This window comes from Miniopterus natalensis, chromosome 13 (assembly GCF_054644295.1).
Source record: "Miniopterus natalensis isolate mMinNat1 chromosome 13, mMinNat1.hap1, whole genome shotgun sequence".
In the NCBI taxonomy this organism is placed as follows: Eukaryota; Metazoa; Chordata; class Mammalia; order Chiroptera; family Miniopteridae; genus Miniopterus; species Miniopterus natalensis.
In genome coordinates this window covers 13,992,566-14,019,367 of record NC_142093.1, presented here as the reverse complement: position 1 = coordinate 14,019,367, position 26,802 = coordinate 13,992,566, and the positions used below count along the sequence as shown (strand labels likewise).

General features: G+C 47.9%; 1 protein-coding gene across 1 annotated transcript; it reads left to right on the top strand.

Annotated features, from left to right (window-relative positions):
* The first annotated feature begins 1,247 nt into the window (after positions 1-1,247).
* Positions 1,248-24,187, top strand: CAPN14 (calpain 14). Its single transcript, XM_016218945.2, has 21 exons — positions 1,248-1,472; positions 2,682-2,751; positions 3,038-3,156; positions 3,293-3,429; positions 3,895-4,069; positions 4,638-4,703; positions 6,634-6,719; positions 9,187-9,261; positions 10,355-10,518; positions 11,555-11,718; positions 12,233-12,241; positions 14,081-14,286; positions 15,237-15,273; positions 15,760-15,816; positions 17,376-17,433; positions 19,974-20,038; positions 21,359-21,427; positions 22,059-22,137; positions 22,746-22,862; positions 23,211-23,266; positions 23,842-24,187. The coding sequence occupies exons 1-21, from the start codon at positions 1,248-1,250 to the stop codon at positions 23,866-23,868; spliced, it is 2,061 nt and encodes a 686-aa protein (XP_016074431.2). The 3' UTR covers positions 23,869-24,187.
* Positions 24,188-26,802: the final 2,615 nt, after the last annotated feature.

Below are 26,802 nucleotides of genomic sequence, written 5' to 3'. Positions count from 1 at the left end.
CACCAAGGCTTGTCATGAGATGCAATGCAATGTTTCCAGGCTCAGAGAAGGATCTGAGTGCGACCCAGAGCTTGGTAAGGAGGGCTTGAGCCTGGGTCAGGTTCTGAAGCCAAGGAACCTGCTATCACATGTCGTGTCACATGCAGTGAATGCTTGCTGCTCAGGCCTGAGGGGACAAAAAAGTAAATCCTTGCTTTTATGAGACCTCATGTTTGTTTGCAAATGTAAATAGGGTGGAAGAAACTTGTTGGGAAAGAAACAGGGTTAGGCTGGAGGAAGCTTTGCTTGACAATCTATATTAGGAAGAAAAACTCAGGGGAAACCACAGACCTGAGTAACAGCTTTTGGATCCCCATCACCTGGGTTAGGAAAGTGCTGAGCCTTCCTCTAGGAAGTGTCCTTAGCATCTGTGACAACTATGAGCAGCTGGAATCAGACGTCATAACATCAGAGAGAAGCAAGGCTGTGAGACACACAGCATTCCACCAGCGTTAGCCCCATGGGGGTAAACACCCAGTGTCAGGGAGCTGTTAGCACATGACTCATTCAGAGCAGAACTCACAGCGGGGTTGGGATCAGAGGACAGGGCCCTTCCACAAACTGCTCACTAGCAGTGCTCATGGGCCAAGTACAAAACTAAGGGTAAATGTTTCAAACGTTTTATGGCAATTGACCAATAATTTTACTTCTGTTGAATCTGATTTTTTTTAAAAGGAAGGTTTGTATTTTGTATATTTTTTAAAATTTCATTTTCCTATTAATTCATTTTCATTAAGTTTCTGTGAAAAATTGGAAATAAATGATGCAGGTCTTTCGCTAGTGATCATTTGAGAAGAAACTTAGAGGGCAGTAGGGCATTCTATGGGGTCAATGGTAAGTCAATAGACAGTCAGGATAAGAGGAACTCAGTGAAAGCCAGGCAGCCATGGAAGGCTTCCTGGAGGAGGGGCTCAAGTTGGGCTTTGAGGACAGGCAAGACCTTTACCAATGGAGAGGACCCTCGGGTCACTCCTACAATGTATAGGAGCACCTCTTAGTACAGCCTTGCCTGCGGATGCTTCCGGTGCATATACTTTTTGTTTGTTTCTCGCAGGCTAATTTCTCTTTCTCTCCTCGCCACCTTCCTCCTCCTCTCTGTGGGAGTGACAGCACGAACAGGAAGGGAGTAAACCCAACATCCGCTTTCTGTTTCAGGAGCAGCAGGGACCATCCAGGAAGACCCTTTAGGTTCCTAGCCACACCTTGCTATGCCTCTGTGGCCATCTTTCAGATGCATCTGGAACCTGGGGCAGAAGGACTTGGTGGGGGCCTCTTCACAGCTCCCCAGACAGGACTATGAGGCCTTGCGGGAAAGGTGCCTGAGGGGCGGCGGCCTCTTTGAAGACAGCAGCTTCCCGGCCACCCTGAGCTCCATCGGCAGCAGGCATCTGCTGCAGAAGCTGCCAGCTGGCCTGCAGTGGAGGAGGCCACCGGTAAGAGGGTAGGAAGGGGGCTGCCGAGCAACACATACAAAACGTGGCCACCCAGACCTTCCTCCCAAGGGCTCAGGGCTTTCAGATACCCGGTCTTCCTGTCATTGAGCCCCCTGAGAAGGGAGCTGGGTGAGACCCACATCCCCATTTTCCAGGAAAAACCTGGGGTGATCCTGCGACGGGTCTGGGATGTAGCTCCCCCTCATGCCAGAAATACACAGAGCAACTGCAGCCAAAAGCATAGCAAGGTACCGTTTAGCTTCACCTGAGAGGGCAAGGCATCCTGAGTCACAGCCAATGCCATCTGCCAGAGGGACGTATCGTAACATTTCACATGTCGCTCTCCCCAAATCGGACTCGTGAAACATATAAATTAAGAGGCTATTAATCAATTTACAAAAGTATTACTCACTTTGTAAATGCATCACCAATTCCTTTAAAAGGAAACTTTTCAATGTGTTCAAAAGCAATTCATCTCCCTAGACTTGATTTACATGTATGCCCTGGAACACAGTGAAATCAACCTGTGCTGCAGATTCTCCCCTTTTCTGTGCCCTAATCAGCTATCCAATCAAAGCCAGACTTATCGAGACCCTACTATGTGTAAGATGCTCAAGTGAGCCTCCTAACACAGAGGGCAGCCATGAGTCTACTCCCAGAAAATCTTGGGAACTGCTGACAGAGTTTGTCATACACCTGACCTTGAGTGAACTGTGCCCCCAAAGACTCAAGGATTTAGTGCAGGCCATGGATTGGAGATACCCCTCCCTCCTTCCCCCGACCCTCCATTCTCCATCCCAGGCTACATCTCAGCCCCAAAAGCCCAAAAGGCCGTTCTGTTGGGGATTAGGGGCAGGAAGGAGGAGCAGGGGGAGAATATGCATGGAAAGACCTTTAGGAAACAGAATACCCCTGTAAGAGGTACTTCCACTTTTAATAGAAACTCCAAGAAAATGCGCTTTTTGGTGCAAGTGCTATTTCTCAATGTCTACAGAGTGTTCTCCAAGACCTGACTCACGTGAGCTTTAAGAAGGAATGAGAAATACAGTGGACAGAACTTATGCCAGATTTTCTGGATCAGCCTTGCTTTCATATATGTATTCTATATCGATGTCACATAAGGCCAATTTGGGAATATGAGACCCAGTGGTCACTGTAGCTCCGGGAGCTTCTTTTTGGTTAGAAAGACAATTCCATCTGTCCCTGCAGGAACTGATCAGCAACCCCCAGTTCTATTCTGCTGAGGCCAAAAGGCTGGATCTGTGCCAGGGATTGATAGGTAAGTCTGCACAGCCCCCTGAGACACATACTTGGCAGCTGGGAGCCTGGCTTGTCCAAAGCAGGGAGGGGTGAGAAAGAGGGGAATCCAGAGATTCCAGTGGGGGAAATGGCCACCAGTATATAATTCCCTTCTCCTAAATGAAGCTACAAGTCCAGAAAGGATAGCAGTTGGGACCAGGCATTCCTTGCATGCAATAAATCCTCCGTAGATTCATGCACACACCTGCAGAATGTGCATGCACGTGCAGTACATCCATGCAGATACTGTGTGCTGTCTGGACTAGGTGACTGCTGGCTCTTGGCTGCTTTACAAGCTCTGACTTTGCACCAGGACATCCTGAGCCAGGTCGTTCCCCTGAATCAGAGTTTCACTGAGAAGTATGCTGGCATCTTCCAGTTCCGAGTGAGTGTCCTCCTGGTGCCCCAGCCTGGGTGGGGACATAGGAAAGAAAGTTCTTGGAAGAGTTATGTCTTGGCCTCCTGGGCTGACCATGTTCCACCATAATCTTCACTCACCAGTGGGACCTCTCTCCTTCCAGTTCTGGCACTTTGGGAAGTGGGTTCCTGTGGTGATAGATGACAGACTGCCTGTGGATGAAACTGGCCAGCTGGTCTTTGTCTCTTCCACCTACAAGAACTTGTTCTGGGGAGCTCTTCTGGAAAAGGCCTATGCTAAGTAAGACAACCAGGAGAAATCTTTCCCCCCTCCCCCTCCCTCTCTCCCTCCCCTCCTCTTCCCCCTCCCCTCCCTCTCCCCCTCCCCCTCTCCCTCCTCCTCCCTCTCCCTCTCTCTCTCTTTCTGTCTCTCTCATCAATGTAGAGGGAGGCAAGAGGAGGCAGGTAACATTTGTGAAGTGAGATACTGAGGCATGATTCTGAATATACATGACATATCCAGAGTCTTTTATGTAGGGGTCACCCCATCTGAACCAGTGTTCAGGAGTTTACCTTCCCTCATGGAAGGAGTTGTTAACAGGGACAAGAACTCTGAGCACATATTTCCTCCTTTGCCCAGGCTTGGAAGGGAGGGGTAGCAGACACGTGCCCGGGGAGTAACCCACCAAGGCTCCTTTGGACCATCCCAGGCTGCAGTATAAATGCCCCTTCCCTTCTCTTTCTATGTTTACTTCTTCCCCGGCAGGCTCTGTGGCTCCTATGAAGACTTGCATCTTGGACAGGTGTCTGACGCCCTTTTGGACTTCACCGGTGGGGTGACAGTGACCATCAAACTGGCAGAAGCCCCTGGAAACCTCTGGGACATCCTAACCCGAGCCACCTATGGCAGAACCCTCATCGGCTGCCAGACTTATTCAGGGGTGAGACTGGGCTGCACTCGGCAGGACGCCCTCCTTCCCTGCTCCCACCCTCTTCATCACCAGTTGCTTTTCTCACCTCAGTGTGAGCCCTAAAACTTCCACCAACCCCTGCACCTGCAGTCCCGATGTTCCCCCCGAGCAGCCTCAGGGCAGACAGGCCACTGTAGAGCACAGAGAGCGTGCAGAGAAGGGAGCTGACAGTTAAGTGTCAACCGCATACAGGGTATTTTCCTAGCACAGCTTGTCCTTACTCTCTAATTTAATAACAACCAAGAACATGGAACTGGAGTAGGGAGCCCTGGGTTCGGCCGTGTCTCCACTAACGGCCGTTGTGTCACCTTACGTAACAGCTTCGTGACTCTGGTTACAATCCCTGCAGAGTGGCACCCTGACTTAAAGACTCCAATGAGACTGTGGGTGCTGAAGAGCTATGAAGACCCTACGGTCACACAGTGCAGTGTGGGTCTCTCCGCCCCTCCTCAGAGCCCCTTGCTCCAGCCAGCAGGTCCCCATGACTCGTGGGCAGCCGTACTCAGCAGGGCTGATGGGAGCTCTCTTGTCTCCACAGGATGAGAGGACGCTGGAGAACGGGCTGGTGCTTGGCCACGCCTATACTGTCATAGGAATCAGGAAGGTGGGTGGAGCCGCACCCCTGCTTCTCGCAAAGGCCTGGGGTCATCTTGGTGAATGTTATTATCTGTGTCTAGTCTGGGGTAAATTCTCTGGTGGGTCCTCCAGGGCCAGCCAAAGGTGAGGCTCCCCATACCTCTGGATCTATTTTCTGGGGTGAAGTGGTGAGTCCAGCCTTTGCCACCATCACTGCATCATCCCAACCTTTCTTTCCGAGGGAAGCCCCAGTTGATTGGCCATCTACCCCTCACAACCCTCCTTGAGCCTCACTTTGCTCTGGGCTGCCCATGATAGCCTTTACAGCTGGGTCTTCCCTCCCAAAGGCCTGCTTCTTTCTCCCTTGCCCCCTTTCAACAGCCTCCCAATTTTCTTGAAACCATTGCTATTCACCTTTTGAGTGCTACTAAGCATTGAAGGAATCAGACAGAGACCTTACAGTCAAGTATAAAGACCAACCATATCTGAAAATGATAAGGAGGAATATGGAAACTGAGAGAAGAGGCATAGGTAGGTGAAAGGCTTTAGGGGCTGAGGTAGAAGAGAAGCCCTTCAAAGGCTTTCTAGAGGAGATGACATTGAGTTGGTCCCTGAAAGATGGTAGATTTGTATAAGGAGAAAAGCCCATTCCTGGCTGAAGGAACAGCATATGCAAAGTGTGGAGATAAATCAGTAGGTTCAGTCTTAAAGAACCTCTGATATTCTCTAGAAAGCCTCACTTTCCAAAAGTCCTCCAATTCCTTTTACCTCTGTTTCAGATTCCTCGAACTCAGCTCGCATCTGAATTCTCCCTCCTCCTAGATATCTGCCAATCATTTCTGTGTGTACTAAGAACTTTACATCTATTTTCATAGTTATTTAGCAAAATTTGTATTTTGTTAATATTCATATGTTTATATTTATATTTAGTTTTATATTTATTTAACAATATTTGACAAAATTTAGCACTTACTATGTGCTGAATATGCTCCTAACTGCTCTACAAATGCAAATTCACTCAATCCTCACAACTTCCCTCTGGGTAGGTATATCAGTGTCCTAGGGTTGCCATAACAAATTGCCGCAAATTGGGTGGCTTAAAACAACAGAGTTTACTATTCCACAGCTCTGAAGGCCAGAGTCTGAAATCGATATGTCACTAGGGCCTCGCTCCCTCCGAGGCTTTAGGGGAGATTCTTCATGGCCTCTTACAGGTCTCGGCGGCTCTCAGCATCCCCTCGCTTGGGAAGCATAGCTCTGACCTTTGTGGCCATCTTCACATGGCCTTCTCCTCTGTGTCTCTGTCCCCTTTTCCCTCTTGTCACTGGCGTTAGGACCCACCTGGATCCAGGATGATTTCATATCAAGATTCTTAATTCTAATTACACCTGCAAAGACCCTTTTACAAATAGGATCCCTTTGACAGGTTCTGGGTAGACATTTTTGGGGGACCACCATTCAGTCCTTCATAGCAGGTGTGACTCTTAGCTTCATTTTATTTTATTTTTTTGTGCACTTAAAAAAATATATCTTTGTTGATTTCAGGGAGAGGAAGGGAGAAGGAGAGATAGAAACATCAATGATGAGAGAGTCATTGATCGGCTGCCTTCTGCAGGCCCCCAACTATGGATCGAGCCCGCAACCAGGGCATGTGCCCTGACCGGGAATCAAACCATGATCTCCTGGATCCTAGGTCGATGCTCAACCACTGAGCCATGTCCAGCCAGGCTCTTAGTTTCATTTTAAAGATCAGGAAATAGTCATGGAGAGGTTAAATGACTCGCCTTACATCTCATAGCCAGTAAGCAGCAGAGCCATTTTCTCCTCTGCCCACTCTCAGGGGCCTTGTATCTTCTATTTGAAAGTCTCATCTGCAGGCACGAATCTCACCCAGGCATCTGCAGCACTTGCAGTTGGCACTCGGCCCCGCCACCTAAACTGCTTCTCATTTTGTGCAGGTGACCTGCAAACATAAACCTGAATATCTAGTCAAGCTGCGGAACCCCTGGGGGAAGGGGGAATGGACGGGGGACTGGAGTGACAGGTGAGCTTCTGACACTGGCTGGGGGCTGTGAGGAAGGGGCAGGTGAAGGCCGCAAAGGAGTTTTCCACCTGTGTACAGATTCAAGCGAGTGCTGCTTTGGTGTTGGGCGGGATCGGAACGTTTTCAGATCGTGAAGGTCAATCTCTCTCACTTATAGAATGTTGAATGATACAGAGATTGGTTTCTCATTCATTGTAGTAATTAAAGTTAAATGTTTTTAACAGCTTGCCAGCACTGTGCTAAGTCCTTTGAATATTTATCTCCTTTAATCCTCCAAATAATGCTATTTTAAGGTAGGTAGTTTTATCCGCATCTTACTGATGAAGGAAGTGATGCTTAGATTAAGTGAATTACTTAAGGTCTTGGGGCTTGATTCAATCAGGGTCTTTGCTGTCTAGTCCAGTGTCCTTCCCCCGGCGTGGTTCAATGCACTCTTGGGCTTGTTGAGTAGGAGGTAGACAGATCCAAATTGTCCCCTACATTCTGGTTCTACTTAGTGACCTTAGGATCTTCTGCGTAAAGACAACCCTGTAGGGATGTGGGCTTTACAGACTGCAGACTCGCTGCAGGGTGCAGGCAGGAAGAGAGACCAGTGGTAAAGCCCTTCGCCCCCTTGCTATGAAGATTTATAATACCTGACTCTCTATGACATGTTAAAGGACAGAAACATGTCCCCATATCCATGATCGCTTAATAATTTTTATAGATGAAGAAATGAAGGCTCAGGAAAATAAGTTGAATTCCACTCCTCATAGGATGTGCTGCATTCAGTTTGTTATACACGAATAAAAAGAATTGTCAGAGGAACTGGGTCTAGGTGGAAAATACATCCAAAGATAGACATAAATTTTAAAGTGTTATCAAAATATAGCATCATGATGTTGGTTTTAGTTTGTTTCATAGAAGAACAAGTACTTACATTAGAGATGAATTAAATTGGGTGATGAATTAAATTGGTTTTGTTAGTTGTGTGATTTTGGGCAAGGTTTTTCATTTGTCTGAGCCAGAGGTGTGGGGAAGATTAAATAAAATGATGGGCTTTTATTCCATAGAGTCTAATCTGCTGTTAACCCCATCCAGTGTATGTTTCACTTGAGACATTGCATTTTCTAATTCTAGAGATTCCATTTGAGGATATCTTCTACTTCCCTTTATAACCTTGGGAATGTGGAACATGTTAATATTAGCTGTTTTAATGTCTTTATTTGCTAATCTCTCTCATTTCTGGGTCTGTTTCTCCTAACAGCTTTTATTCCTCATCACAGATCACATTTTCTACTTTTTTTATTTATATGCCTGATAATTTTTTACTGGATGCTGGACATTGTACATTTTAGTTTCTGAGTGCTGAATTTTGTTGCATTCCTTTATGTTGGGCTTTATCTGGCAGGTACTTAAATTTCCTAGGGATAATTTTTGATACTTTGAAGTTTTGTTTTAATGTACTTTTAAGGCAGAGCTAGAGAAACCTTTATTTCAGGGATAATTTGACCTCACTATTAAGGTGCTGACCCTCTGGGATCTCTACTAAAGACCCCATGCAGTCAACAAGGTCTTTCAACTCTGGCTGGTGGGACTTCAAATGATTCTCAGCCCTGTGTCAACTCTGGAAATTCTTCTGTGTATAGCCCAGTCTCATGGGTTGTTTTTGTGTGTGTGTGTTTTTTTAAATGTATGCACAGATTTTATGTCAGCCAAAGACTCAAGGGAACTCCTGTGAAGTTCTCTGGGGCTCCTTCTTTATGTAGCAACCTTCTCTCAAGCATTTTCCCCAGCATATCCTAGCTGACTTGGCCTCCCTGAATACCAGGCTCTGTCTCCTGCACTTAGCAACACTGCTGGGTTCCTTTTGGGTTCCACTTTTCTGCATCACTGCCCAGAGAATTCATTTCAGGCAGAGTCTAGGCAATGTTAGGACTCACCTCATTTGTTCCCTTCCTCTTGGGGTCACAGTCCTGTGCTGCCTGCTATCTAATGTATGAAAACAGTTGCTCCTTATATTTTGTCCCAGTTTTAGTTGTTTATGATGTGAAAGTGATACAGGAAAGCTTTATTCCTCATGCCCAGAAATAGAAATCCAAAATGATGGACTTTGAAAATAAGTAATTCCAATATAGGTTCAAATGCTAGTTCTGACATTTAATAGCTTTGTGACTTCAAGCAAGTGACTTACTCTCTTTTCACCTCAGTTTCCTAATCTCTAAAATGGCAATAAAAACCCGTGCCTTGCAAGGTAGTTAGCCTTGACTGAAATAAAGCCCATCAAGAGCCTAGCCCAGAACTTGGCTCACAGTGAATGATGAATTATGGTCCATGTTGCTTTTATAATACAGGATGTGGGATTTCACTGTCTGCAAAGGCAGTGTGAAATGGGAATAAGTAGCCCTATAGGGCATTTATGAAGATTTCTCACATGTCCTCCCCAATCCCTCCATTCCCCATGAAAACATTTCTTTTCTGTTTTCAGCTCAAGAAAATGGGAGCAGCTGAGCCCCAAGGAGAAGATTGCGCTGCTGAGAAAAAATAATGACGGAGAATTTTGGTATTTGACTCAAGGACTTGGGACAAATGCCCTGGCTGGCATTTGGCCATCCACCCAGCAAATATTATAGGGTGCCTCATGCATGCCAGGCATCACCCATATAGAGATCAAGAAGATCCTTTAGGGGCTCACAGCCTAACAGGGCAAACAGCCCCTGCAAACAAACAGTCACAGTATGTGACAAGGGCAGTGACCACTGGCCCGGGGTTCAGCTGATGTTCAGAACACAGTGTGGGGGTAGCCACCTTCTCCCCGACTTCCACTCTCCTCTTGTGTCATTCAGCTCACTCCATCCCAAGGCTGTGCCTTTCCTGGCCTGAAAAGGCGATGAGGAAGGAACGGACTGCAGAGTCTTGCCAAACTCTAAGCCACCTCACCCGTGCCCTCCAGAGCCAAAGAGCACTACTCCCACTGACACCTCTCATTAGGAAAGGCCACCCAACCGCCCTGAGCTGCTGCTGCTTCTGGGTGTCTGACATGATACCCATCTGTCCCCCTTTCCCTTTGCTTTTCACTCTTACTATTAACTTCCACCCTGTTCCCACTATTCCTCTTCTCCGTTGCCCATCCTCTTGGGACTGCTGTGGCCCGGCCCTCTCTCTTTTGAAGTAGCCACTGAACTCAAGATCCCTGCAAATACCATTGTTTCCACACTACAGATAAGCAAACTGAGCCTCAGACAGCTCAGATAGCAAGGCTTGATTGCAAAGTTAGCAAGTGGGGGTGAAGATCTTTATCTGTTAAGCATTGAGAACTGATTGCTTAACATCTATAAATCAATTGACTGGCTATCAGTGCCTTAATTCAGCTTTATCAGTGCAACCAGCAAAACCGGAACATTCCGCTCGGGCAGCCTCCAGCCACAGGAAAGGGTTTCTCGGTGGCTCCACCGGCCTGTGATGGACACTCACACTGGCCCAGCCACCCCCACTCTCATGTCCAAGGCCTGAGCCGCGCTGCTCACTGGAGTGGAGGTTGGGCGCCCAGCCTGGGAGGCGGCTGGGAGGTTGCTGCTTTGTCCCATCTCCTCCTTTGGTCCTGATAACTACACACCATCTCATTTTTCTTTGTACTGTTCCCTCTTCCTCTCCAGGATGGCACTTAAGGACTTTAAAGTACATTTCAAGCTTCTGGTCATCTGTAAACTGACCCCAGGCCTGCTGAGCCACGAGGTGGGCCAGAAGTGGTCGTACACCATGAAGGAGGGGAGATGGGAGAAGGGGACCACAGCCGGTGGCCCCATAAAGTTGTACCAAGGTGAGTGTGTACACAGGAGCTGGCCTCTTGGGTCTAAAGTGGCAGCTTTTTCCAGGCGAGGGTAGGATGCAGGCAGAGCCGCCGTGGATGGCTGTGCAGCTTGCACCCTGCGGAGGTCATCTGGCTGAGGGGTGAGGAGGTCTGCTGGCCAAGCTGCCTGCTCTGGCCCTGGACTGTGTCCCTGGGAAATGAGGCCCTAATTTGCACAAAGGCATGGCCATCTCAGTCAGGCTGTCAGCCTGTCGGGGCTGTGTCTTTCCAGGGGGCGCTTTCTCCTAATTAGAGTCAGGAGGCCCCAGGCACAATGCATGGTTAAAGGGTGGTTACGTCTTGTTTTTGTTTTCAGACAAGGTGATTGGTAGGTTGAAGCAGCTACCCCTTAACAGGCAAGATTGAAATAGCAGTTATATGTATCAGGCCCTCCTTACCTAGAGTTTGGCAGGTATAAGGATTCCCAGGTGATCAATTACAGGAGCCAAACATGTCTATATTCTCAGAACGGAAGCTTTGGTGACTGGGTCCCTTTCTTCACAACAGAGGAAGTGAGTGGTCCCTTTGGAAGGAAAGAGCTGCAGGGTATGACCTCAGAGGGCCCCGGTAGCCTGAACTCTGGCGTATCCCTCCCTCCAGAGTGGTCCCCCAAAGCTGAAGCTGCCCTCAAACTAAGGCTTGGCTCCCTTAAAATGCAGATCCCCTTGGGACCATGGGCACATTCTCCCCAGTTAGTTAATATAGTCACTTACTTAGGCCACAGATGTTTATGGGCCTTGAAGTCTGTGCCTGGCACTGTCCTGGGCAAAGGGGCTACGGCGGTGGGGATAACTCTCAGTCCGTGTGTCTGCAGAGGAACCTGGGTGGCAGAGTGAGATGGGAGGGTGGATAGAGCTGAGGTGGAAGAGGCCCCGGCTCCGTCCAGATGAACCTCTAGGTGGGAATCCTGAGGCGGGAGCCCTGGGTCTGTGTGCCTCTCAGTGTTTGGGGAGCAGCATACTAGGGGGGCCGAGCACCTGTCTCACCTTGCTGTTTGCAGCCCAAGACACATTTTGGAAGAACCCGCAGTTCCTGCTGTCCGTCTGGAGGCCCCAGGAGGACAGAGTGTTCCTGATGCCCTGCAGTGTGCTCGTGTCGCTGCTCCAGAAGCCCAGGCACAGGCATCGCAACCGGAAGCCTCACCTCGCCATCGGCTTCTACCTCTTCAGGGTAGGTGGGATTCTGGGGCACACGGCCTCGCCCCGGGTCTCCAGCTGCTGTGCTTTCTTCTCGCTCCCTGTCTTCTTCACCATTCACATCTGTCCCCCCACAGACCTGGGTGCAGATCCTGGCTCTGTCCCTTAGGAATGAATATGTGCTCTAGAGCAAGTCCTCTGCTTGCACTGAGCATCAGTTTCTTCATCTGTGAAATGGGGACACTGATATTCATATGAAGGGCAGCGTGAAAGGTCACGTGGCAGTGCTTCTCACTGCGCCCGGCACGTAGTTTACAATCAATACTGCTTTCCTTTTTCCTCCCAAAAAGCCAAGGTTGCCTTCCCTCCCCCTTTTCCAGAATTCCTGTTGGTGGGATAAAATGTCACTGACGGGGACAGAAGGTCCTGTGGGAGGCAAAGGGGTCTCTGGGTAGAGTCTTCTTGTATCTCAGCCTCCATGCGAGTTTGTGCCTGTGAAAGAGCTGGAGTCACAGACTAATGAGGTCCCTTTTTGGTCTGGTTTTCAGATGAGCAAGGTGAGTTCGCCCTTGACCGCGGGCCCTGGTTTGGCGTGACGTCACGCGTGGCCAGGCCCCTGTGAGGTTCGGCTTGACCGCAGCAGCCTCGTACAAGGAGCTCCGAGAATGTCCGACACGAATGCCAGCCGCCTGTGTGTGGGGAAGTAAAGAGCTTCTGCTGTTCTTTTCCACCCAAGGGCCCCAAGAAATCCTTATGCCTCCACAGGGAGGTCTCTGAGCCTGGCGTAGAACCAATAAATCTCAGAATTTATTAAACCCCTACGTAAACGCCTAGGGCTAATATCGAGGACTGTCAGCGCACAGGAAGGCTGGTAAATCACAGCCTTGCCTGAGTTATGAAGCCCACAATAAAATAGATTTATTACATAGGACATGAGGGGACCATACAGCCCACCTCCTTGGGGACAAGGGACAAAGGATTAGAAAATGGGAAAGAAATCGGGCAGGGGACAACAGCTCTGCATTTCAGGTGCAGCAACAGCCTAGAGGGGTCGGTGAAGAGGGCATGAGGCACCCCAGCCTCTGCAGGGTGGCAGTTATTATTTTGGTTCCCAAAGAACACAGGAGTGAAAAACTTAATTTTCTCAGATTGGACTCAACAATGTAAAAGGATTTTTCTAAAGAAACCATTTTGCATTGGGTGTCTTGGGTCACTTTATTATTTTTTTTCCTCCTGTGGGAACACTGAGTGATCCCAGTGTTGCCTATTAATTTAAAAAGAAAACATTATTTCTATCAGGACTATTTCTAAAAAGACTTTGGGTCAACCTACAATAAAATTATAAACAGAACAAAACTACAAGCCGCTTAAAAACTTAAAAAGACAATTAAAAAAGTAATAAATAAATGAGGGATAAGTAAACAGTTGATTCTAGCAGGAAAACTAAACGTGGGACAGCTAGTACGGCTGATTATAAGATTTAGTTCTGTGATTCCTAGAAGCCAAGGCAAAAATGGCAACAGGGTGATTCTCTACTTCTCGTTGCCTGATAAGAGAGAGCACACACACACCTGTTTCCCCAGCCCTGAGTGAAATCTGAAATATGTCTTTGCTTGGACGGCTCGTGTCTTTGTTAACAGCTCTATATACACTTGGAGAAAGGATCCTCCACAGCCCTGAGGAGAGGGAACAAGAGAGAAAAATAGAGAAAAAGGGAGCAATAAAGGAGGGAGGGATGGAGAGAGAGAGAGAGACAGAGAGAATGTAAATATAAGATAAAACACGCCCCGGGCGGCGTAAGAACCAGAGCCCTGACTCAGGCCTTCTGAGCTCCTGTCCAGGCCTCCTTCCCCATGAGGCTGCTTTCACCGAGATGACGTGGAATGTCCAGCTTATCTGTACAAAGCTGTTAGGCTGTTGGCAGGGAGATGGTTGGGGGTCCATCTGTATCTGTGACCACGATCATGTCCTAATCAACCTTGAACTTGTATCACGTGCATGAGTGAGTCTTAGGGAGTGTAAAGAACATGGGCATTGGAGCTTGGTTGCCCTGAATTCCCTCCTGGATAGGACTTTTACCAGCTGGGTGACTTTGGGCAGATGACTGAACTTGGAAGGTGCTGGCCCGGTGACATTCCTCACATCCCTTTGTATACGATGTTGTTTTCATTGTAATGGCAAATCCATTGATAAGTGTTAATTCGGCCCCACAGAGGGTTCCAGCAAAGGTGCCCACTGTTGATATGTTCTGTGTTCATCTCTCAGCTCCTCACTCCTTATCCCACCCTCCACTGGGGCAGGCTGGATCTCACAAATAAGAGGCCGCCTTCCTCCTGGCTCTTGGCCACAAGCCTGGGGTAATCACATCAACTGTGCCCTCTGTCTTCCACCTGTAGTTCTTTGACGACCAGAAGAAACTGCCCCACGAGTTCTTCTTGCAAAATAATCCCCTGAGTTTTCCCGAGGCATTTCTCGCACAAAAGGAAGTGAGTCGGGAGCTGTGGCTGGAGCCAGGCACGTACCTCATCGTGCCCTGCACGTCAAAGGCCTCCCAGGAGTCGGAGTTTGTCCTCAGGGTCTTCTCCAGGAAGCACATCTTCTAGTAAGGGCACAGGCCTCGCCTGGAGGTCAGGCCCACTCGGGCCAGGGGGGATCGGGAGCTGGAGGTGGAGAAGGCAGCAGATGGGGTCTCTGTGGCCAACACAGAAGAGAGATCGGGAGAACAGGGGAGCAGGAAAGCTCTCTGCATGGAGAATACCCTTCCCATCTCCCTCCCGCTCTCCTACTGATACATGAACACTCCGCTAGACCTTACAGGGAAAAAGACAGAACAAGGACAGGCGTGGCCCTTGCCCTCCAGAGGCTCGAGTCTGGAAAGGACATAGTCACATGAGCAGTTATTTTTGTTATACTGTGTCCAGTAGAAGCATTTATGTGCACAGGGTGTTAGAAGAGCATCAAGAAGGAACATCCGCTAACCTTCCATGGTCCTGGGGAAAGCAAGGGTGGCCTCTGGGAGGTGGTGATTCCTAAGGGATGCACAGGATGGCTCAGATGAGGGGAGGCTGTCATCAACCAGCAGGCTCAGACACCAATGGTGTGTGGAGGTAAATCAATACATACATATCCCAGCCAAACTTATTATTCGGCCTGTGATTGTTTTGACATAGGAGCTCTTCAATGCTTAGAATCCCATTTTGTTTTCCCTTCACGTGTGGCCATCAGTAGTTTGACTTGATCTCAAGAATCTTAAAATATGAGTACGAATCGTTAGATGAGGGTGGGGTGGGGGAATAAAAGAGGGTGCCCTCTGCCTGGCATGAGGTGAGAAAGAGCACCAGATGTGTAGTGTGGGGAGTTACAAGCAGTGTGTCTGCCATGTGGCTGGACCTGCACTTCAAGGAGACACGGGAGGTGAGGCGTGAGAGCTGGACACTCCCACAAGGTGCATCAGCTAGGGAACTCGGAAGAACTTCTGGGGAGGGAGAAGACTGGCCAAAAGCTTCCCCAGATGATGCCCAAGAAGGAATTCTTTCTTTTGTTTTCCCTCAGTGAAATTGGCAGCAGTTCTGGAGTTGTCTTCCCTAAGGTAAGCAGTCGGGTAGATTCCACAGGGCTGGGACTGTTTGCAAAGCAGGACGGTGGCTTTCGCCCTCACGTTCAGGGGTTGGGGAGAAGGTCCTCAGATCTTGCAGACCCTGCTCTGTGGCACGTATGCTACATTATCTACTGTGCCCTGAGAGTGCCCAGGTTCTGCTGTTTTTGCACCAAGAGAACTGCCCTCTGGTCAGGTCCTTGTCCTTGAGGGCCCAGAGCCCCCGGTGCCTGAGTTACGCCTTTACCTTCTTCTGCTTCTCTCTACCTGCTGTTTCTTTTCCCGTTTCACTGTTCGCTGCTTCCCCAAAGGCAACGAGAACTGGAGAAATAAGGGCTGTGTGAATGCTGCGGTGGGAAATTTAAGACAGTGCTCGGGGTCAGACTTCTGGATTTCAGAGGCCTGGGAGCCATGTGCCGTGAGTGTGAGCGTGAGAGTTCACATATCCGGGTGGATAACTCGGCCTGTCTGTCCCTTTAGGAAATAGTAGACCAAACTGGAGGTCACGACGAAGCCTTCACCAAACTCTTTAAGAAGGTGAGTTGAAGAGGCGTGGCGGCCAGAAGTGGGCAGAGCAGGCGACAAAGTGGAGCAGATAGCTGCGCGAAGTGTGTGTTTGCGACTGCCTGACCCTTTGGGTAAACTGTCACTTAGGTTACCCCTTCCCCAAACTGCCACTTTCTATTCAAGTCCTCAAAGTTGTAGACAAATAAGTGGAGCTGTTGTTCCCAGAAAGCTCCTGTAAAGTGCATATCTGTTCTTGGAAGCTACATTGATTAGTTGTAGGAGAAAATGAAATACAGGAGAGATAGAAATCAGTACTGGGAGTGGGGAGGCCTGGCAATGACAAGCCTGGGGGTCTGGGGAGGGCTATTAAGGGAAGCCCAGGGAGAAAGAGGTTGAGGGTGGTTTCCTGGAGAGGGGTGGGGCTGGTAAGAGGACCTTGGGAGGGCAGAGAGCCCAGGGTGACACACCTGGTCCCCCTGAGTTCTTTCCTTGGGCTGATACAGACCAGGAGGCCAGCGGGGTGGGCATAGGGCTCTGGAGGCCACTCTGTCCCTAACTGGCAGGCCACACTAAATCTATTTGGAAATAGGGCAAGAAATACACTGGAAATCAGGGGTCTGACATCAGAGCGATTTCATTAAAAATGGAAGAGCGTGTTAGTAACGCTCTGGATTTAATTAACATCTTGCCTGCCCTCCCACCTTCTCTCGTAATCACCCCTGCTGTTTTGCTTAATGTAGCCAGAAATGATATGTCAGAATTTTACATGTGTTGTTTATAAAAGTTTTTTCCTACTCCAGGGGTTTCCAAATATTTTCTGCTGCCAGCCTTTTATGTAATGAAATCTCATAGAGAATCCCAATATATATGAAAAGATAAAAATTGCATATTATTGCCCTGGCCAGTGTGGCTCCGTTGGATGAGTGTCATCCCTGCACTGAGAGGTCGCCAGTTCAATTCCCGGTCAGGACACATGCCTGGGTTCTGTGCTCAGTTCCTAGCAGGGGGTGTGCAAGAGGCAGTTGATTCTCCATGTTTCTCTCTCTCCCTCTCCCTTCCTCTCTCTCTAAAATCAAGAAAAATATATTTTAATATAATTGTATATTATGAATATGTATCTGTTTTATAAGTTTAAATTTGTGATCTTTGTATTTTGTTAACATATTTTAAAGTTAAATGTTAATGTAAAGAGTTGCTTCTGAGGAATCTAAAATTAAAATCTGGAATTAAATTTTATGAGTAAAATTTAAACCAAATTGTTTACTCAATGTATGAAGCTTCTCTATAGAGCCCAGTCTGAAAGCCACTGCTCTCTTCTGGTCTATTTCTTAAGAGTCCTGCCCTGCAGGGTGCTCGGGGCTTGGCATCCACTTAAAAACTATTGTAAAAGTTCTTAGGAAATTCCAGATTTAATTGCATGACTAGTTACATTCCATATGTGCAACATAATAGTGTCACTTATTCTGCCCAGAGATGGCATCTGTGCCATGCTGAGCAGATGTTGGAGTGGACATCCCAGCCCCCTTTAGCTGCATCTAAGGAGCCTCCCACAATGACGATTTTCTCCTGTCCCCCTACTTTCACTCCAGTATCCAGAAATAAATGCAGCTCAACTGCAGAAGATTCTGAACCAGGTGACCTGGTCAGGTGAGTACTTCAGAGCCATCCATCCTGCAGGACTCAGGGGACACAACTGTTCTGAACTCTGGGTCTGTTTCTCTTTCTCCTGGTGGGACATGTGAACTGCTGTGTGCTGGTCCCCTGAGCAGCTGTGTCTTATACTAAGGTGGGTCATGTGGTCTGACAAAGCAGTGAAATAATTTACACAGCTTGGAAAATAGGGTGTTTTGTTGTTGTTGGTGGTGGTTTTTTGCATAGTTTGAGCATGGAGACATATGGTAGTGAAAATGGAGATTTCTGCTATTTTCCTAATTTGAGAAGAATAGCTGAGTACTTCTTTTTTGGCACATAAATTCCACGTGGAGAAACTGTAGCCACTTCCTCAACAGGGCAAATAAATATTAAATATTGACTAGCCCACCAGGGAGCTCTCTGGTGAATTCATATTTAAATTGATCAACCTGCAAAGATCTGGAAGGAGGGAGCACAGCACCTAAGAGGGCTGCAAATGGGTAGTGAGGATGCCTTCAGATAAAGCCTGGGATACGTTATTAGGAAAGATAAAATTATTTTATAAGTATATTTTGAGTGAGAAAAACATGATTTCTCCAGGGAGGAAAATAAACTTCAAAATGAAAAAAAACTAAGCCAAAAAATTAAAGGGGATTTCCTGCCTAACATATGTGAGTGCTGTTTCTTTATATGAAAACAAGACTTCAAACCCAAACAAGTTACAGTCCAGGGTATTGTATAACTCAGGCCTTGAAATAATTTCCAGATGGTTTCTCAAAGCCTAATTAGGGCACAAGAGCCAGAAGAGACTCTAGAAATGATAGAACAGAAGAATCTCCCCCTCTGGAAAAAAATTCCCAGGAAATTACCTAGAAGAGTGCACATTAAAAAATTTTAAATGCCTTGATCACAAGTATGCAAAATGTTTTTCCAAGGAATATACAGACAAATTGCTTCCATTTAGTGCTCTGAGAGGGGTTCTGGTTTGATAGATCCGGGAAATACTGTGAATTTTGGTGAAGTTTTTGGGAAAGTCTCCCATGATAAATGATGAGGTGTGGGTTGGAGAGTAGCAATATGAGATGTATTCACAAGTCTTATCACAATTCCCAAAAGCTATATAAATATAAAACCAGGTGGATAATTCTCTGGTATAGGTGACTATCTAGATGTGTAGACGACAGTCTTTGGATTCTGCCATTGCCTGCGCCCCCTTCACCTCCTCAGCTTCTCTCAGAGGTTTCGAGCAGACAGGAAGGCAGGTTGACCAGATATGCAGATGGCACAGTGCTGGGAGGGGTCACATCCCAGGCAGCAGAATTGAAATTCAGACTGTTCGCTACAAGCTGTGCCCACACCAAGAAGATGAAGTGGAGACAGGAGGATCATTCAAAACTACCATTTTGTTATTTTAAAAAAATTGGTTGAAGAGACCTCATTTTTGTGGCAATTGATGTGAAAGCTATCTGGTTGATTTAGGTGACCTCGAGCTTAGCATGAGCTAATAGTTTTAAGTTGCTGCTATTAAAGAAGCTAACCCAGATTCAGGTTATTTAATGGAAGCATTTAGATTTGTGTTTTTGAAATTGTGTTCCAAGAAACATTAGAAACCAAGAGGTTTTAGTAAGTGTTCCATGAAGTGGAAGGGATTAGGTTCTGCGGCCAATTACGCTTGGGAAATTCTGCCTTAAACAAAAATTCAGTGTTGGCCCTTCAGTACCTATCATGTACTAAGGTGCCTGATGAATGGAGAAAAGCATTTATAGGTACACAGTATTTCAAATTTGTTTGAACTCAAAACCCTTCCTGTGCAGAAAATCTTCCTTGGAACATAATTTGGAAAATGCAGGCTGAAAATTTTGTAAGTGATAGACCCATTATACTCCACTTAACCGAGTTGCATCTGGAGGGCGCCTCCCGGGCCTGGTACCATATTTTAGAGTGATTCTGGCAAAGCGTAGGTCTACCCTAGAAGATGGTGATAAGAGTTTAGAACCCATATTGCCTGGGAACAGTTGGAGAAATGTTGAGAGGGGACAAATACCCTTTCTGCTTTTCTGAAGTGGAATGAGGTCAAGTGAGTGGGTTTTACAGGAGCTTCCTTTGGAATTAACATTGGAAGTTTCTCCTGAAGGGAGCTAGCCACCCATGTGGGCACCGATAATTGACTGACCATTGTCAAAACATCTAAGGAAAGTATCCCCTAATTTAGGTGGGAATTTAAACAAGTTGCTCTCTCAGATCTCTCTCACAGAGCCAGTGACTCTGATCCTGGCCCCTGCTGGCTACACAGGGCCACGTTCCTCTGCCCCACTGTGTGAGCAACACCAGCTGCGATTGGGGTTCTCCACAGGGATTCACTGTGCAGCTTGGGCGCAGAGATCACCACCAAGCCTCCCTTCTATCCATGGCTCTTTGTCTCTTCTCTTCCCACATGCATGATGGCTGCTGGAGCCGGCGGCTGGTCTAAGCAGCACTGTCTGGTCCCATTCAGAAAAGGGCCATGTCATGCTGTCCTGGGTCGGGCCCCATGGACTCTTTCTGTTCCTTTATAGGTCTGAGGAACACAAAGCCCCTCTTCAGCCTCAATGCCTGCCAGGGGATCCTGGCCCTACTGGACGTATCTTTTCTGGTCTGTGGGAGGATGCACACTGCTGGTTGAGAGGTCCCCTCTGAAGCCAGGCTGCCTGGGCTTGAATCTCAACCCCAGTGCTTACCAGTTGCGTCATCTTGGGCAAGTCACTCAGCCCCACGGTGCCTCCAGGTCCTCATCTGCAGCGTGAGATGGCTTCAAGCCTCGTCGGTAGGATCGGTGTGAGAATGCAAATGGGACAAGCTATGTAAAGTGCTTAGGACAGGTTTGTTCTAGGAAAAGTGATCAATATTAGTTATTGATAACAATAGTCTGATAGTGACAATGAGGCAGCTGCAGGGTGGTGGTTAGTAACAATTCTCCTGGTTTACAGGAAACTTCACAGGAGCTTTAGGAGTCTAAGTTTTCTCTTTGGTGACCAGGCAGTGGCTGCCCCCATTTACAGGTCAGGAAACTGGAGCTCAGGGAGTTCAGCAACTTGCCACAAACTCAGCTTTCCTGGCTCCCAGCCCTGTGGCTTTTCTAGCAAACCGTCTACCTATCTAATTGGATACTGTAATCAAAGTTTGGTTTCCATACTAGGGATAGGCACAGGATGGATAGTGTGTGTGTGTTTGGGGGGTGGGGGTGTTGCTAATACAAAACACAGCCTTTGCAGAAACTTTGCAGAGGGCGTGGACAGCGTGGGGTGGAGGTCAGGCCCCAGCCTTATCTCCAGCTATGTGAACTTGGACATGATCAGACTCTCTGGGTCCTTATCACCCATAACAGGGGCGAGTTCACAGCTATCTCACCTACCAGGTGAAAATGGAGCGACACAGATAAAGCGAGTAACTCAGAGCTAGACCCCCGGTAAGGGTGGTGTGTTGACCCAGTCTTTCCAATTCGAGGCTGTTGAGATACGAACTATAAGGCCAACCATTAAGCTTTTAACTTTTCATAAAATGACTGAATATAAGAAGCATCTTGAGCCACTTGACTCCTTGTGTAGTTGGTTTTAACAATAATGAAAAAAAGTTACTGTTTTTATTTAAATCACATCAAATTGGCCATGTCAAAATATCCTGCTTCACTAAATGGCAGCTGTTGTCATCGCCACCGTTGCCACCATTGCCACCATCAGCAGCACTTCTCCCGGTGCTGCTGTGTTTCCGCTCATTCTGTCCTTTCCTAGCAAGGCCCAGGGAGCCCTGGGCCGGACCCTCCAGCAGGGGGAGGCCACTAGAGATATCCAACATTGCGCGGGGCTGACCATAAACTGCACGCTGCTGTGTGGAGGGCCAGGCGCTGCCTCTAGAGGCATAGATGAAACTCCCCTGGCGGCTTTGACCTTAACCCTGCTATCAGCTCAATGCAACAGGCACTGTGAGCATCCAGGAATTCAGGGACCTGTGGAAGCAGCTGATGCTCTATCAGGTAAGAACAAGTCTTGACCACGCCTCGTTGCAGGATGCTGCAGAAATGGCAATCTTGCAATGCAGGTAAGGTACTCGCTTCTCTCCCTTTCAGCCTTTTATACCCAGCTACTCATCCAGTCTTCTCTACTCTCCCTCCAGTGAGACCTCCTTCTCTCCCTTGCAAACTCAGAGAGCCTGTTGCACTGGTCTCCTGACTCTCTAAAGTTCGCATGTGGTCATATCACTTCCCACGGCCTGCAGAGGAAGTCCACACTCCTTAGCATCACATTAAAGTCCTTCGTAACCTGGCTCCTTCCTACTTTTCCAATCACTGCTTACAACTCTCCCCCTTGTCTCCTGAGTTATCAGGTTGGAAACCCTTCAGGGGTTGGATAATATGCTTAGATTACCCAGACTGCCTATCCCCTGCAACCAAAGATCATTCCCTTTCTCAGAAGCCCTAAGAAGAAATGGGAGAGGTGGTCAGATCCTGGCATGGACCCTCTGCCATGTTCTCATCCTGGCAGCAAGCCCTGCTAATGGAGTCTGCACCCTCCAATAGTGCTCTGCAGCGTTGACACTGGGCCACAGAGGGGCTCTCAGGTGGTGCTTGGAAATGCCTGGCTTCCTTAACAGTTGGTTTTTTGTAGGCGATTTTCCACAAGCAAGACAGTAATGGGTCAGGATACCTGGACTGGGCCCAGCTGCGGGCTGCTGTGAAGGATGCAGGTGGGCCCGAGGGGACCTGGTGCTCTAGGGCATGAACAAGTGGGGTGGGGGGAGTTGCACAACATTCTGGGGTAATTCTAATGCACAAAGTTATTCCTTGCGTTTAGAGATCCAAACACGTGTATCTACAAACAACAGAAACATTTATTATTATCACTATTATCACTACTAACAATGACTGAAGGTTGGCACATCCACACTCATTTAATCTTCAACAATGCCCTGTTCTAATCCCCACTTTATAGAGGAAAAACCTGAAGCTCTGGGAAGCTAGGTAACTTGCCTGGGGTTTAAATTCAGGGACCACCAGGCTCCAAAGCAGACACTCCTGACCCCTAACAGACTGCCTCCTCCTTGAAGGCCATGGCCCACTTGATAAAAAGATCCTCGTGCTGGCTGCCCAAAGAGGCAGGAATGGAGAGTGGATATAAAATAAAACGAATGGACTAAATAATTCAGCAATTCACAATGAAACCCATAAAAGAAGATCCCCATGCTTTCAGGATTCAGGCCCCAGGAGAGGAGGGGCGATTTAAGGGGTCTCACATAGGAGGGGAGCTGGATGTGAGGTTCCCAGCACTGATGGCAAGAGCCCGTGTTCAATGCAGGAATCGTGTTCAGTGACGACATCTGCCTGCTGATGCTTATCCGCTATGGAGGCCCCAAGCTCCAGATGGACTTCGTCAGCTTTGTCCTCTTGATGCTGCGTGCGGAGAAGATGGAGAGTGAGCCGGAGGGAAGGGGGGAGGGCAGGGCTCCCTCTGCCCTGCACAGGGGTCACCCACTTGTCCCCAGTGCAAGCCAGAGGGAGGACAGCTGCCAGTGCAGAAACAATAGGCCAGGGAGCTGTGGGGAAGGCTGGCTCCATGCGTGGGACACCCGGCCGCATCTACCCGCGCTCGTTTGTACCCTGCCTTTCCCAGAGGCAAAGGTTTGGGGCAGCTCACTTATAATAAGTGTGGCCACGTGTGGTTCCACAACTGGGTTCCCAGGTGAGGGGATATATGAGAGGGACTAGTTCATGATATTTTCAAAACATGTTAGCTGTGTTTCTCTCTTCTGCATTTTCACAGGTGTCTTCCAAAACTTAACACAAGATGGCAAAGGGATATACCTCCAGAAGCGAGAGGTAAGACTTTCACCCTGGGGTTTTCTTTGACACCATTGGTTACTTACTTCATCGTCACCGTCATCAGCATTATCATTCGGATGTAATTAGCCTGGGGAGTGGCTTCTCCAGAAGTCCCCTCTATGTGAATTAGAGGGACCGTTCATCATACCCACATAAAGCTGTCAGACAAATGGGTCTATAAATGTGAACATGTAGAGTGTGCTCTAACGGACTTCTGCTACCCGGTCGGGACACACGCCTGCACACACAGCTGGCACGCGCACGGCGGAAAAGGCCTTGAGAACTGAATACGGAATCAGCCTGTATCTAGGGTCTCATCATTCACAGGCACCACGAGAAGTCAAAGTTGATTATATTTCAGGTCGATTTATACTTATTACCAGATGGTGTGGTCCCTCTGGCCAACCCATCCATTAATGTCCTGTCTCCATGGCTTCCCGTGGGGGGGGGGGGGCGGGGAAGGCCAAGCTATGTCAGGCTCTGGGACCTGGTGACTGAGAAATGAAGCACCTTGAACAGAAGGCCAGAGGTTAAGCTGAACTGACCATGATTTGTTTCCGCATTATGTCCAGTGGCTGATGATGACTCTGTACTGCTGAGAAGGCTGGAGCATCACCTGCCGTCACTGAGGACTCTCCATATGGCTGACATAGCCACTGGCTGAGACAAAACCTGTGCTCCACTCACTTACTGTTCTTCAGGACCATGCCTCCAGTTGGGAAGACTTCTCCTCTGTAGATCCCCCCTTTGAATGGCCAATGTGCAGAAAGGGAAGGAGGTAGCAAAGATTGCCTTGGACTTGTAAAGGCCAGCTCTTGTTCCCTATGGCTACACCTTTGTCACAAGCAGAGATGTTACCTGATGTGGCCTAAACAATATGACTCCGGAGTTGGTGTCTTAACCCCTATACTGTACTACCTCCATGGCTGTCCAATTTAAATGACCTTAGAAGTGTCATCACATTTGGGGTAATAGTCTAGGTTTCAAGATCTGAAGAGGAAATTCCATGTCCTTAGACAAACTGTATCAGCGTCTATAAATTGGTGGTGGCACAGGCTAATTTTCAACTGTTTGGGTATGGGGTGTGGATATGTTGAGCTTTCAAGAACACAGAAAATAACAGAATTGGCGTGGGATGGGCTGGCTCTGGCATCTGAGGTCACTGGGACGTCTTCTGACAATATCTCCAGATGATTGGATTTGGGGGTGGGGGGAGGACCAGAGGATTTAAAACACCCGAGTTCTCAAAGGGCTTCCTGTACGTGACAGGGCTGTTTACTTGACCTATGGACTATCAGACCCATTTCAAATCAGTCCAGAAACCCTCTGTGAACCTACTTCAAAGAAGAACAGCAAATCCATGCTACATCATAGAGTTGATCAGTGGATGGCGGGTATATCTGATTTTTTGAACTATAGTGACACCTCACTTTCGGCTACCAATCCAGAACCCAGTGGAAAACCAGAACAAGGGCTGTTTCCCAAAGCCCATGCATTTCACTCAGAGGTTAGCACCTCACAGCCATTCATTAAAATTCAATTTTCTTAATTTACAAACGATTCTAACAAACATAGCTATCTGGTTTCCAAGTCCTTAGCAGACTAATGGAGAAGGCTGAATAATGGGATGAAGTGTGTCCATTGGCAGAACTAAAAGAAATTTCACAGCCTGATGGATGGCCACCGTGGGAGAGGGAGGGAGCACTTTCCAAGCATGGCATAAGGAGGTAGAAAAGTTTTTTATTTAGAGAAATCTTTATTTCTTCCAAATGATAGAATGTAAAATGGTTTTCCATAAACTGTCAGATATGAAGTATTACTGATTTTATAAATGATAATCATGTATTTATAGTCTTCAAAAGATTTTTATGTCCATATATTTATTGGTATCTTTGTTATTAGATTCTGCCATTATAAGTGGCTGTTTTAATTAAATAGTTACTACATTGGTCCATGAGTCTATCTTGGATTTTTTTGGGGGTGTGTGTGTTGGGAAGGTGGTACCATTAGCCCATTCATGGTACTTGGACTACATACAGTGTGATGGTTTTTCTTGGTGCAGATGGGATCTGTATCCAAATTAAGTCTGACTTCTTGGTGATCTGAACCGCCTTCCTATGCCACTCACGTGTTGCTCTCATCCCTCAGTCTATGTATCACTGCGGCAGCTCAGGGATGCCTTGTGCCCAGCAGACCTCCACCCCCACGATTCCCTCCAACACCCTTACAGCTGAGCCCTGGAGATCAAGGGCAAAGTCATCACCCCACCCAAATATACCTTCCCCATCTTTTGTCACTCAAGGGCATGGGTGGGGGGAGCAAGTAAATATCTGGGACAGGATAGACTGGCAAAGGGTCAGGGTGAGGTTATGCTAAAGGTCTGAGTGGTGGACATCAGCGATGCCCTGAAGTTGAAAGCCAAAGTCGACCATGACCAAGACAAGTGGGAAGTGTGCATACCGGAGTCCAGTGAAGGGGGGGGCAAGGAATCAGTCCTCAGGCGCCAAGACAGGCAAGGTCGGGGAGTCCAGGCGACTGGCTTGGCCACAGTCGAGCCCAAGCAGGCAGAGCACACCAGGGTGAGCCCTGCCCTGGGCTTTCAAAATCTCAGGGGAAAAGTGACTCTAACTGGTGAAAGAAAAGGACCGTGCAAGAGGGGCTAAAATACCTGCCCTTCCTTCAGCCCTATTTTAAATTTTTTTTCTTCTTTCATGTTTTGCAAAAAAAGTCAGTCGCGAAAGAGAACCTTCTAGATCCTCGGTGAGGCCCCGGGCAGGGCAGTCAGCCACTGACTGTAAATGGCACTGGTCTCCTGGTTTTGTCACGCTGGGTTAGAGAAATGATTTTAGCTTCCGGGATTTTCAATCCGATGTTTCCCCAGCGAAATAGAGGTGTTTATGTTCATGATGGAAAAAGGGAGAAGATGAGTTTCATGAGCTATGGGTCGGTAAACGCGGGCCAGCTCTGCCTGGCTTTGAGGAGGAGCTCCGGGAGCTCTGGGAAGATGGCCCTCAGGGGTCACTGGCCCCAGTCCTGAGTCACCACCTTTTTCCCAGTGTCCTGAGGACAGAGGGAGTACAAAATCCAACAGGAAGGAAAACGAGGAGAGGTTGGGAAGGAACATTCTGGCCCTGTGACATTGGACCTCAGTTTGCTCATTTGTAAAATAGAGCCAAACATGTCCACATCACTGGGTCACCGTGAAGACCAAATAATGCCAGCATGCTATGGGCACTCAATAAATGAAGCTTCCCTCTCTTCCCTTAGGCAGCATAGTATTTTTAAAAACTCTTATTTATATTTATTTTTGTTTTAAAGGTACGGTCACTCGTAGGAACCGCTTTTCTGGGACACACAGGTTTCATGCTCCATGTTTACTTTCCTCTTCTTCCTCCACGTCTCCTTGAAGTGTGACCCCCGCAGGGCTGTCCCAGCCTCCAGTGCCAGGGACCCCACTCCGGGGACCTCTAGGAAACTGGCCGTCTTGTTATTAAAGCTCCTCTTAAGTCAAACAGACAAGGGACCCTGCCCTC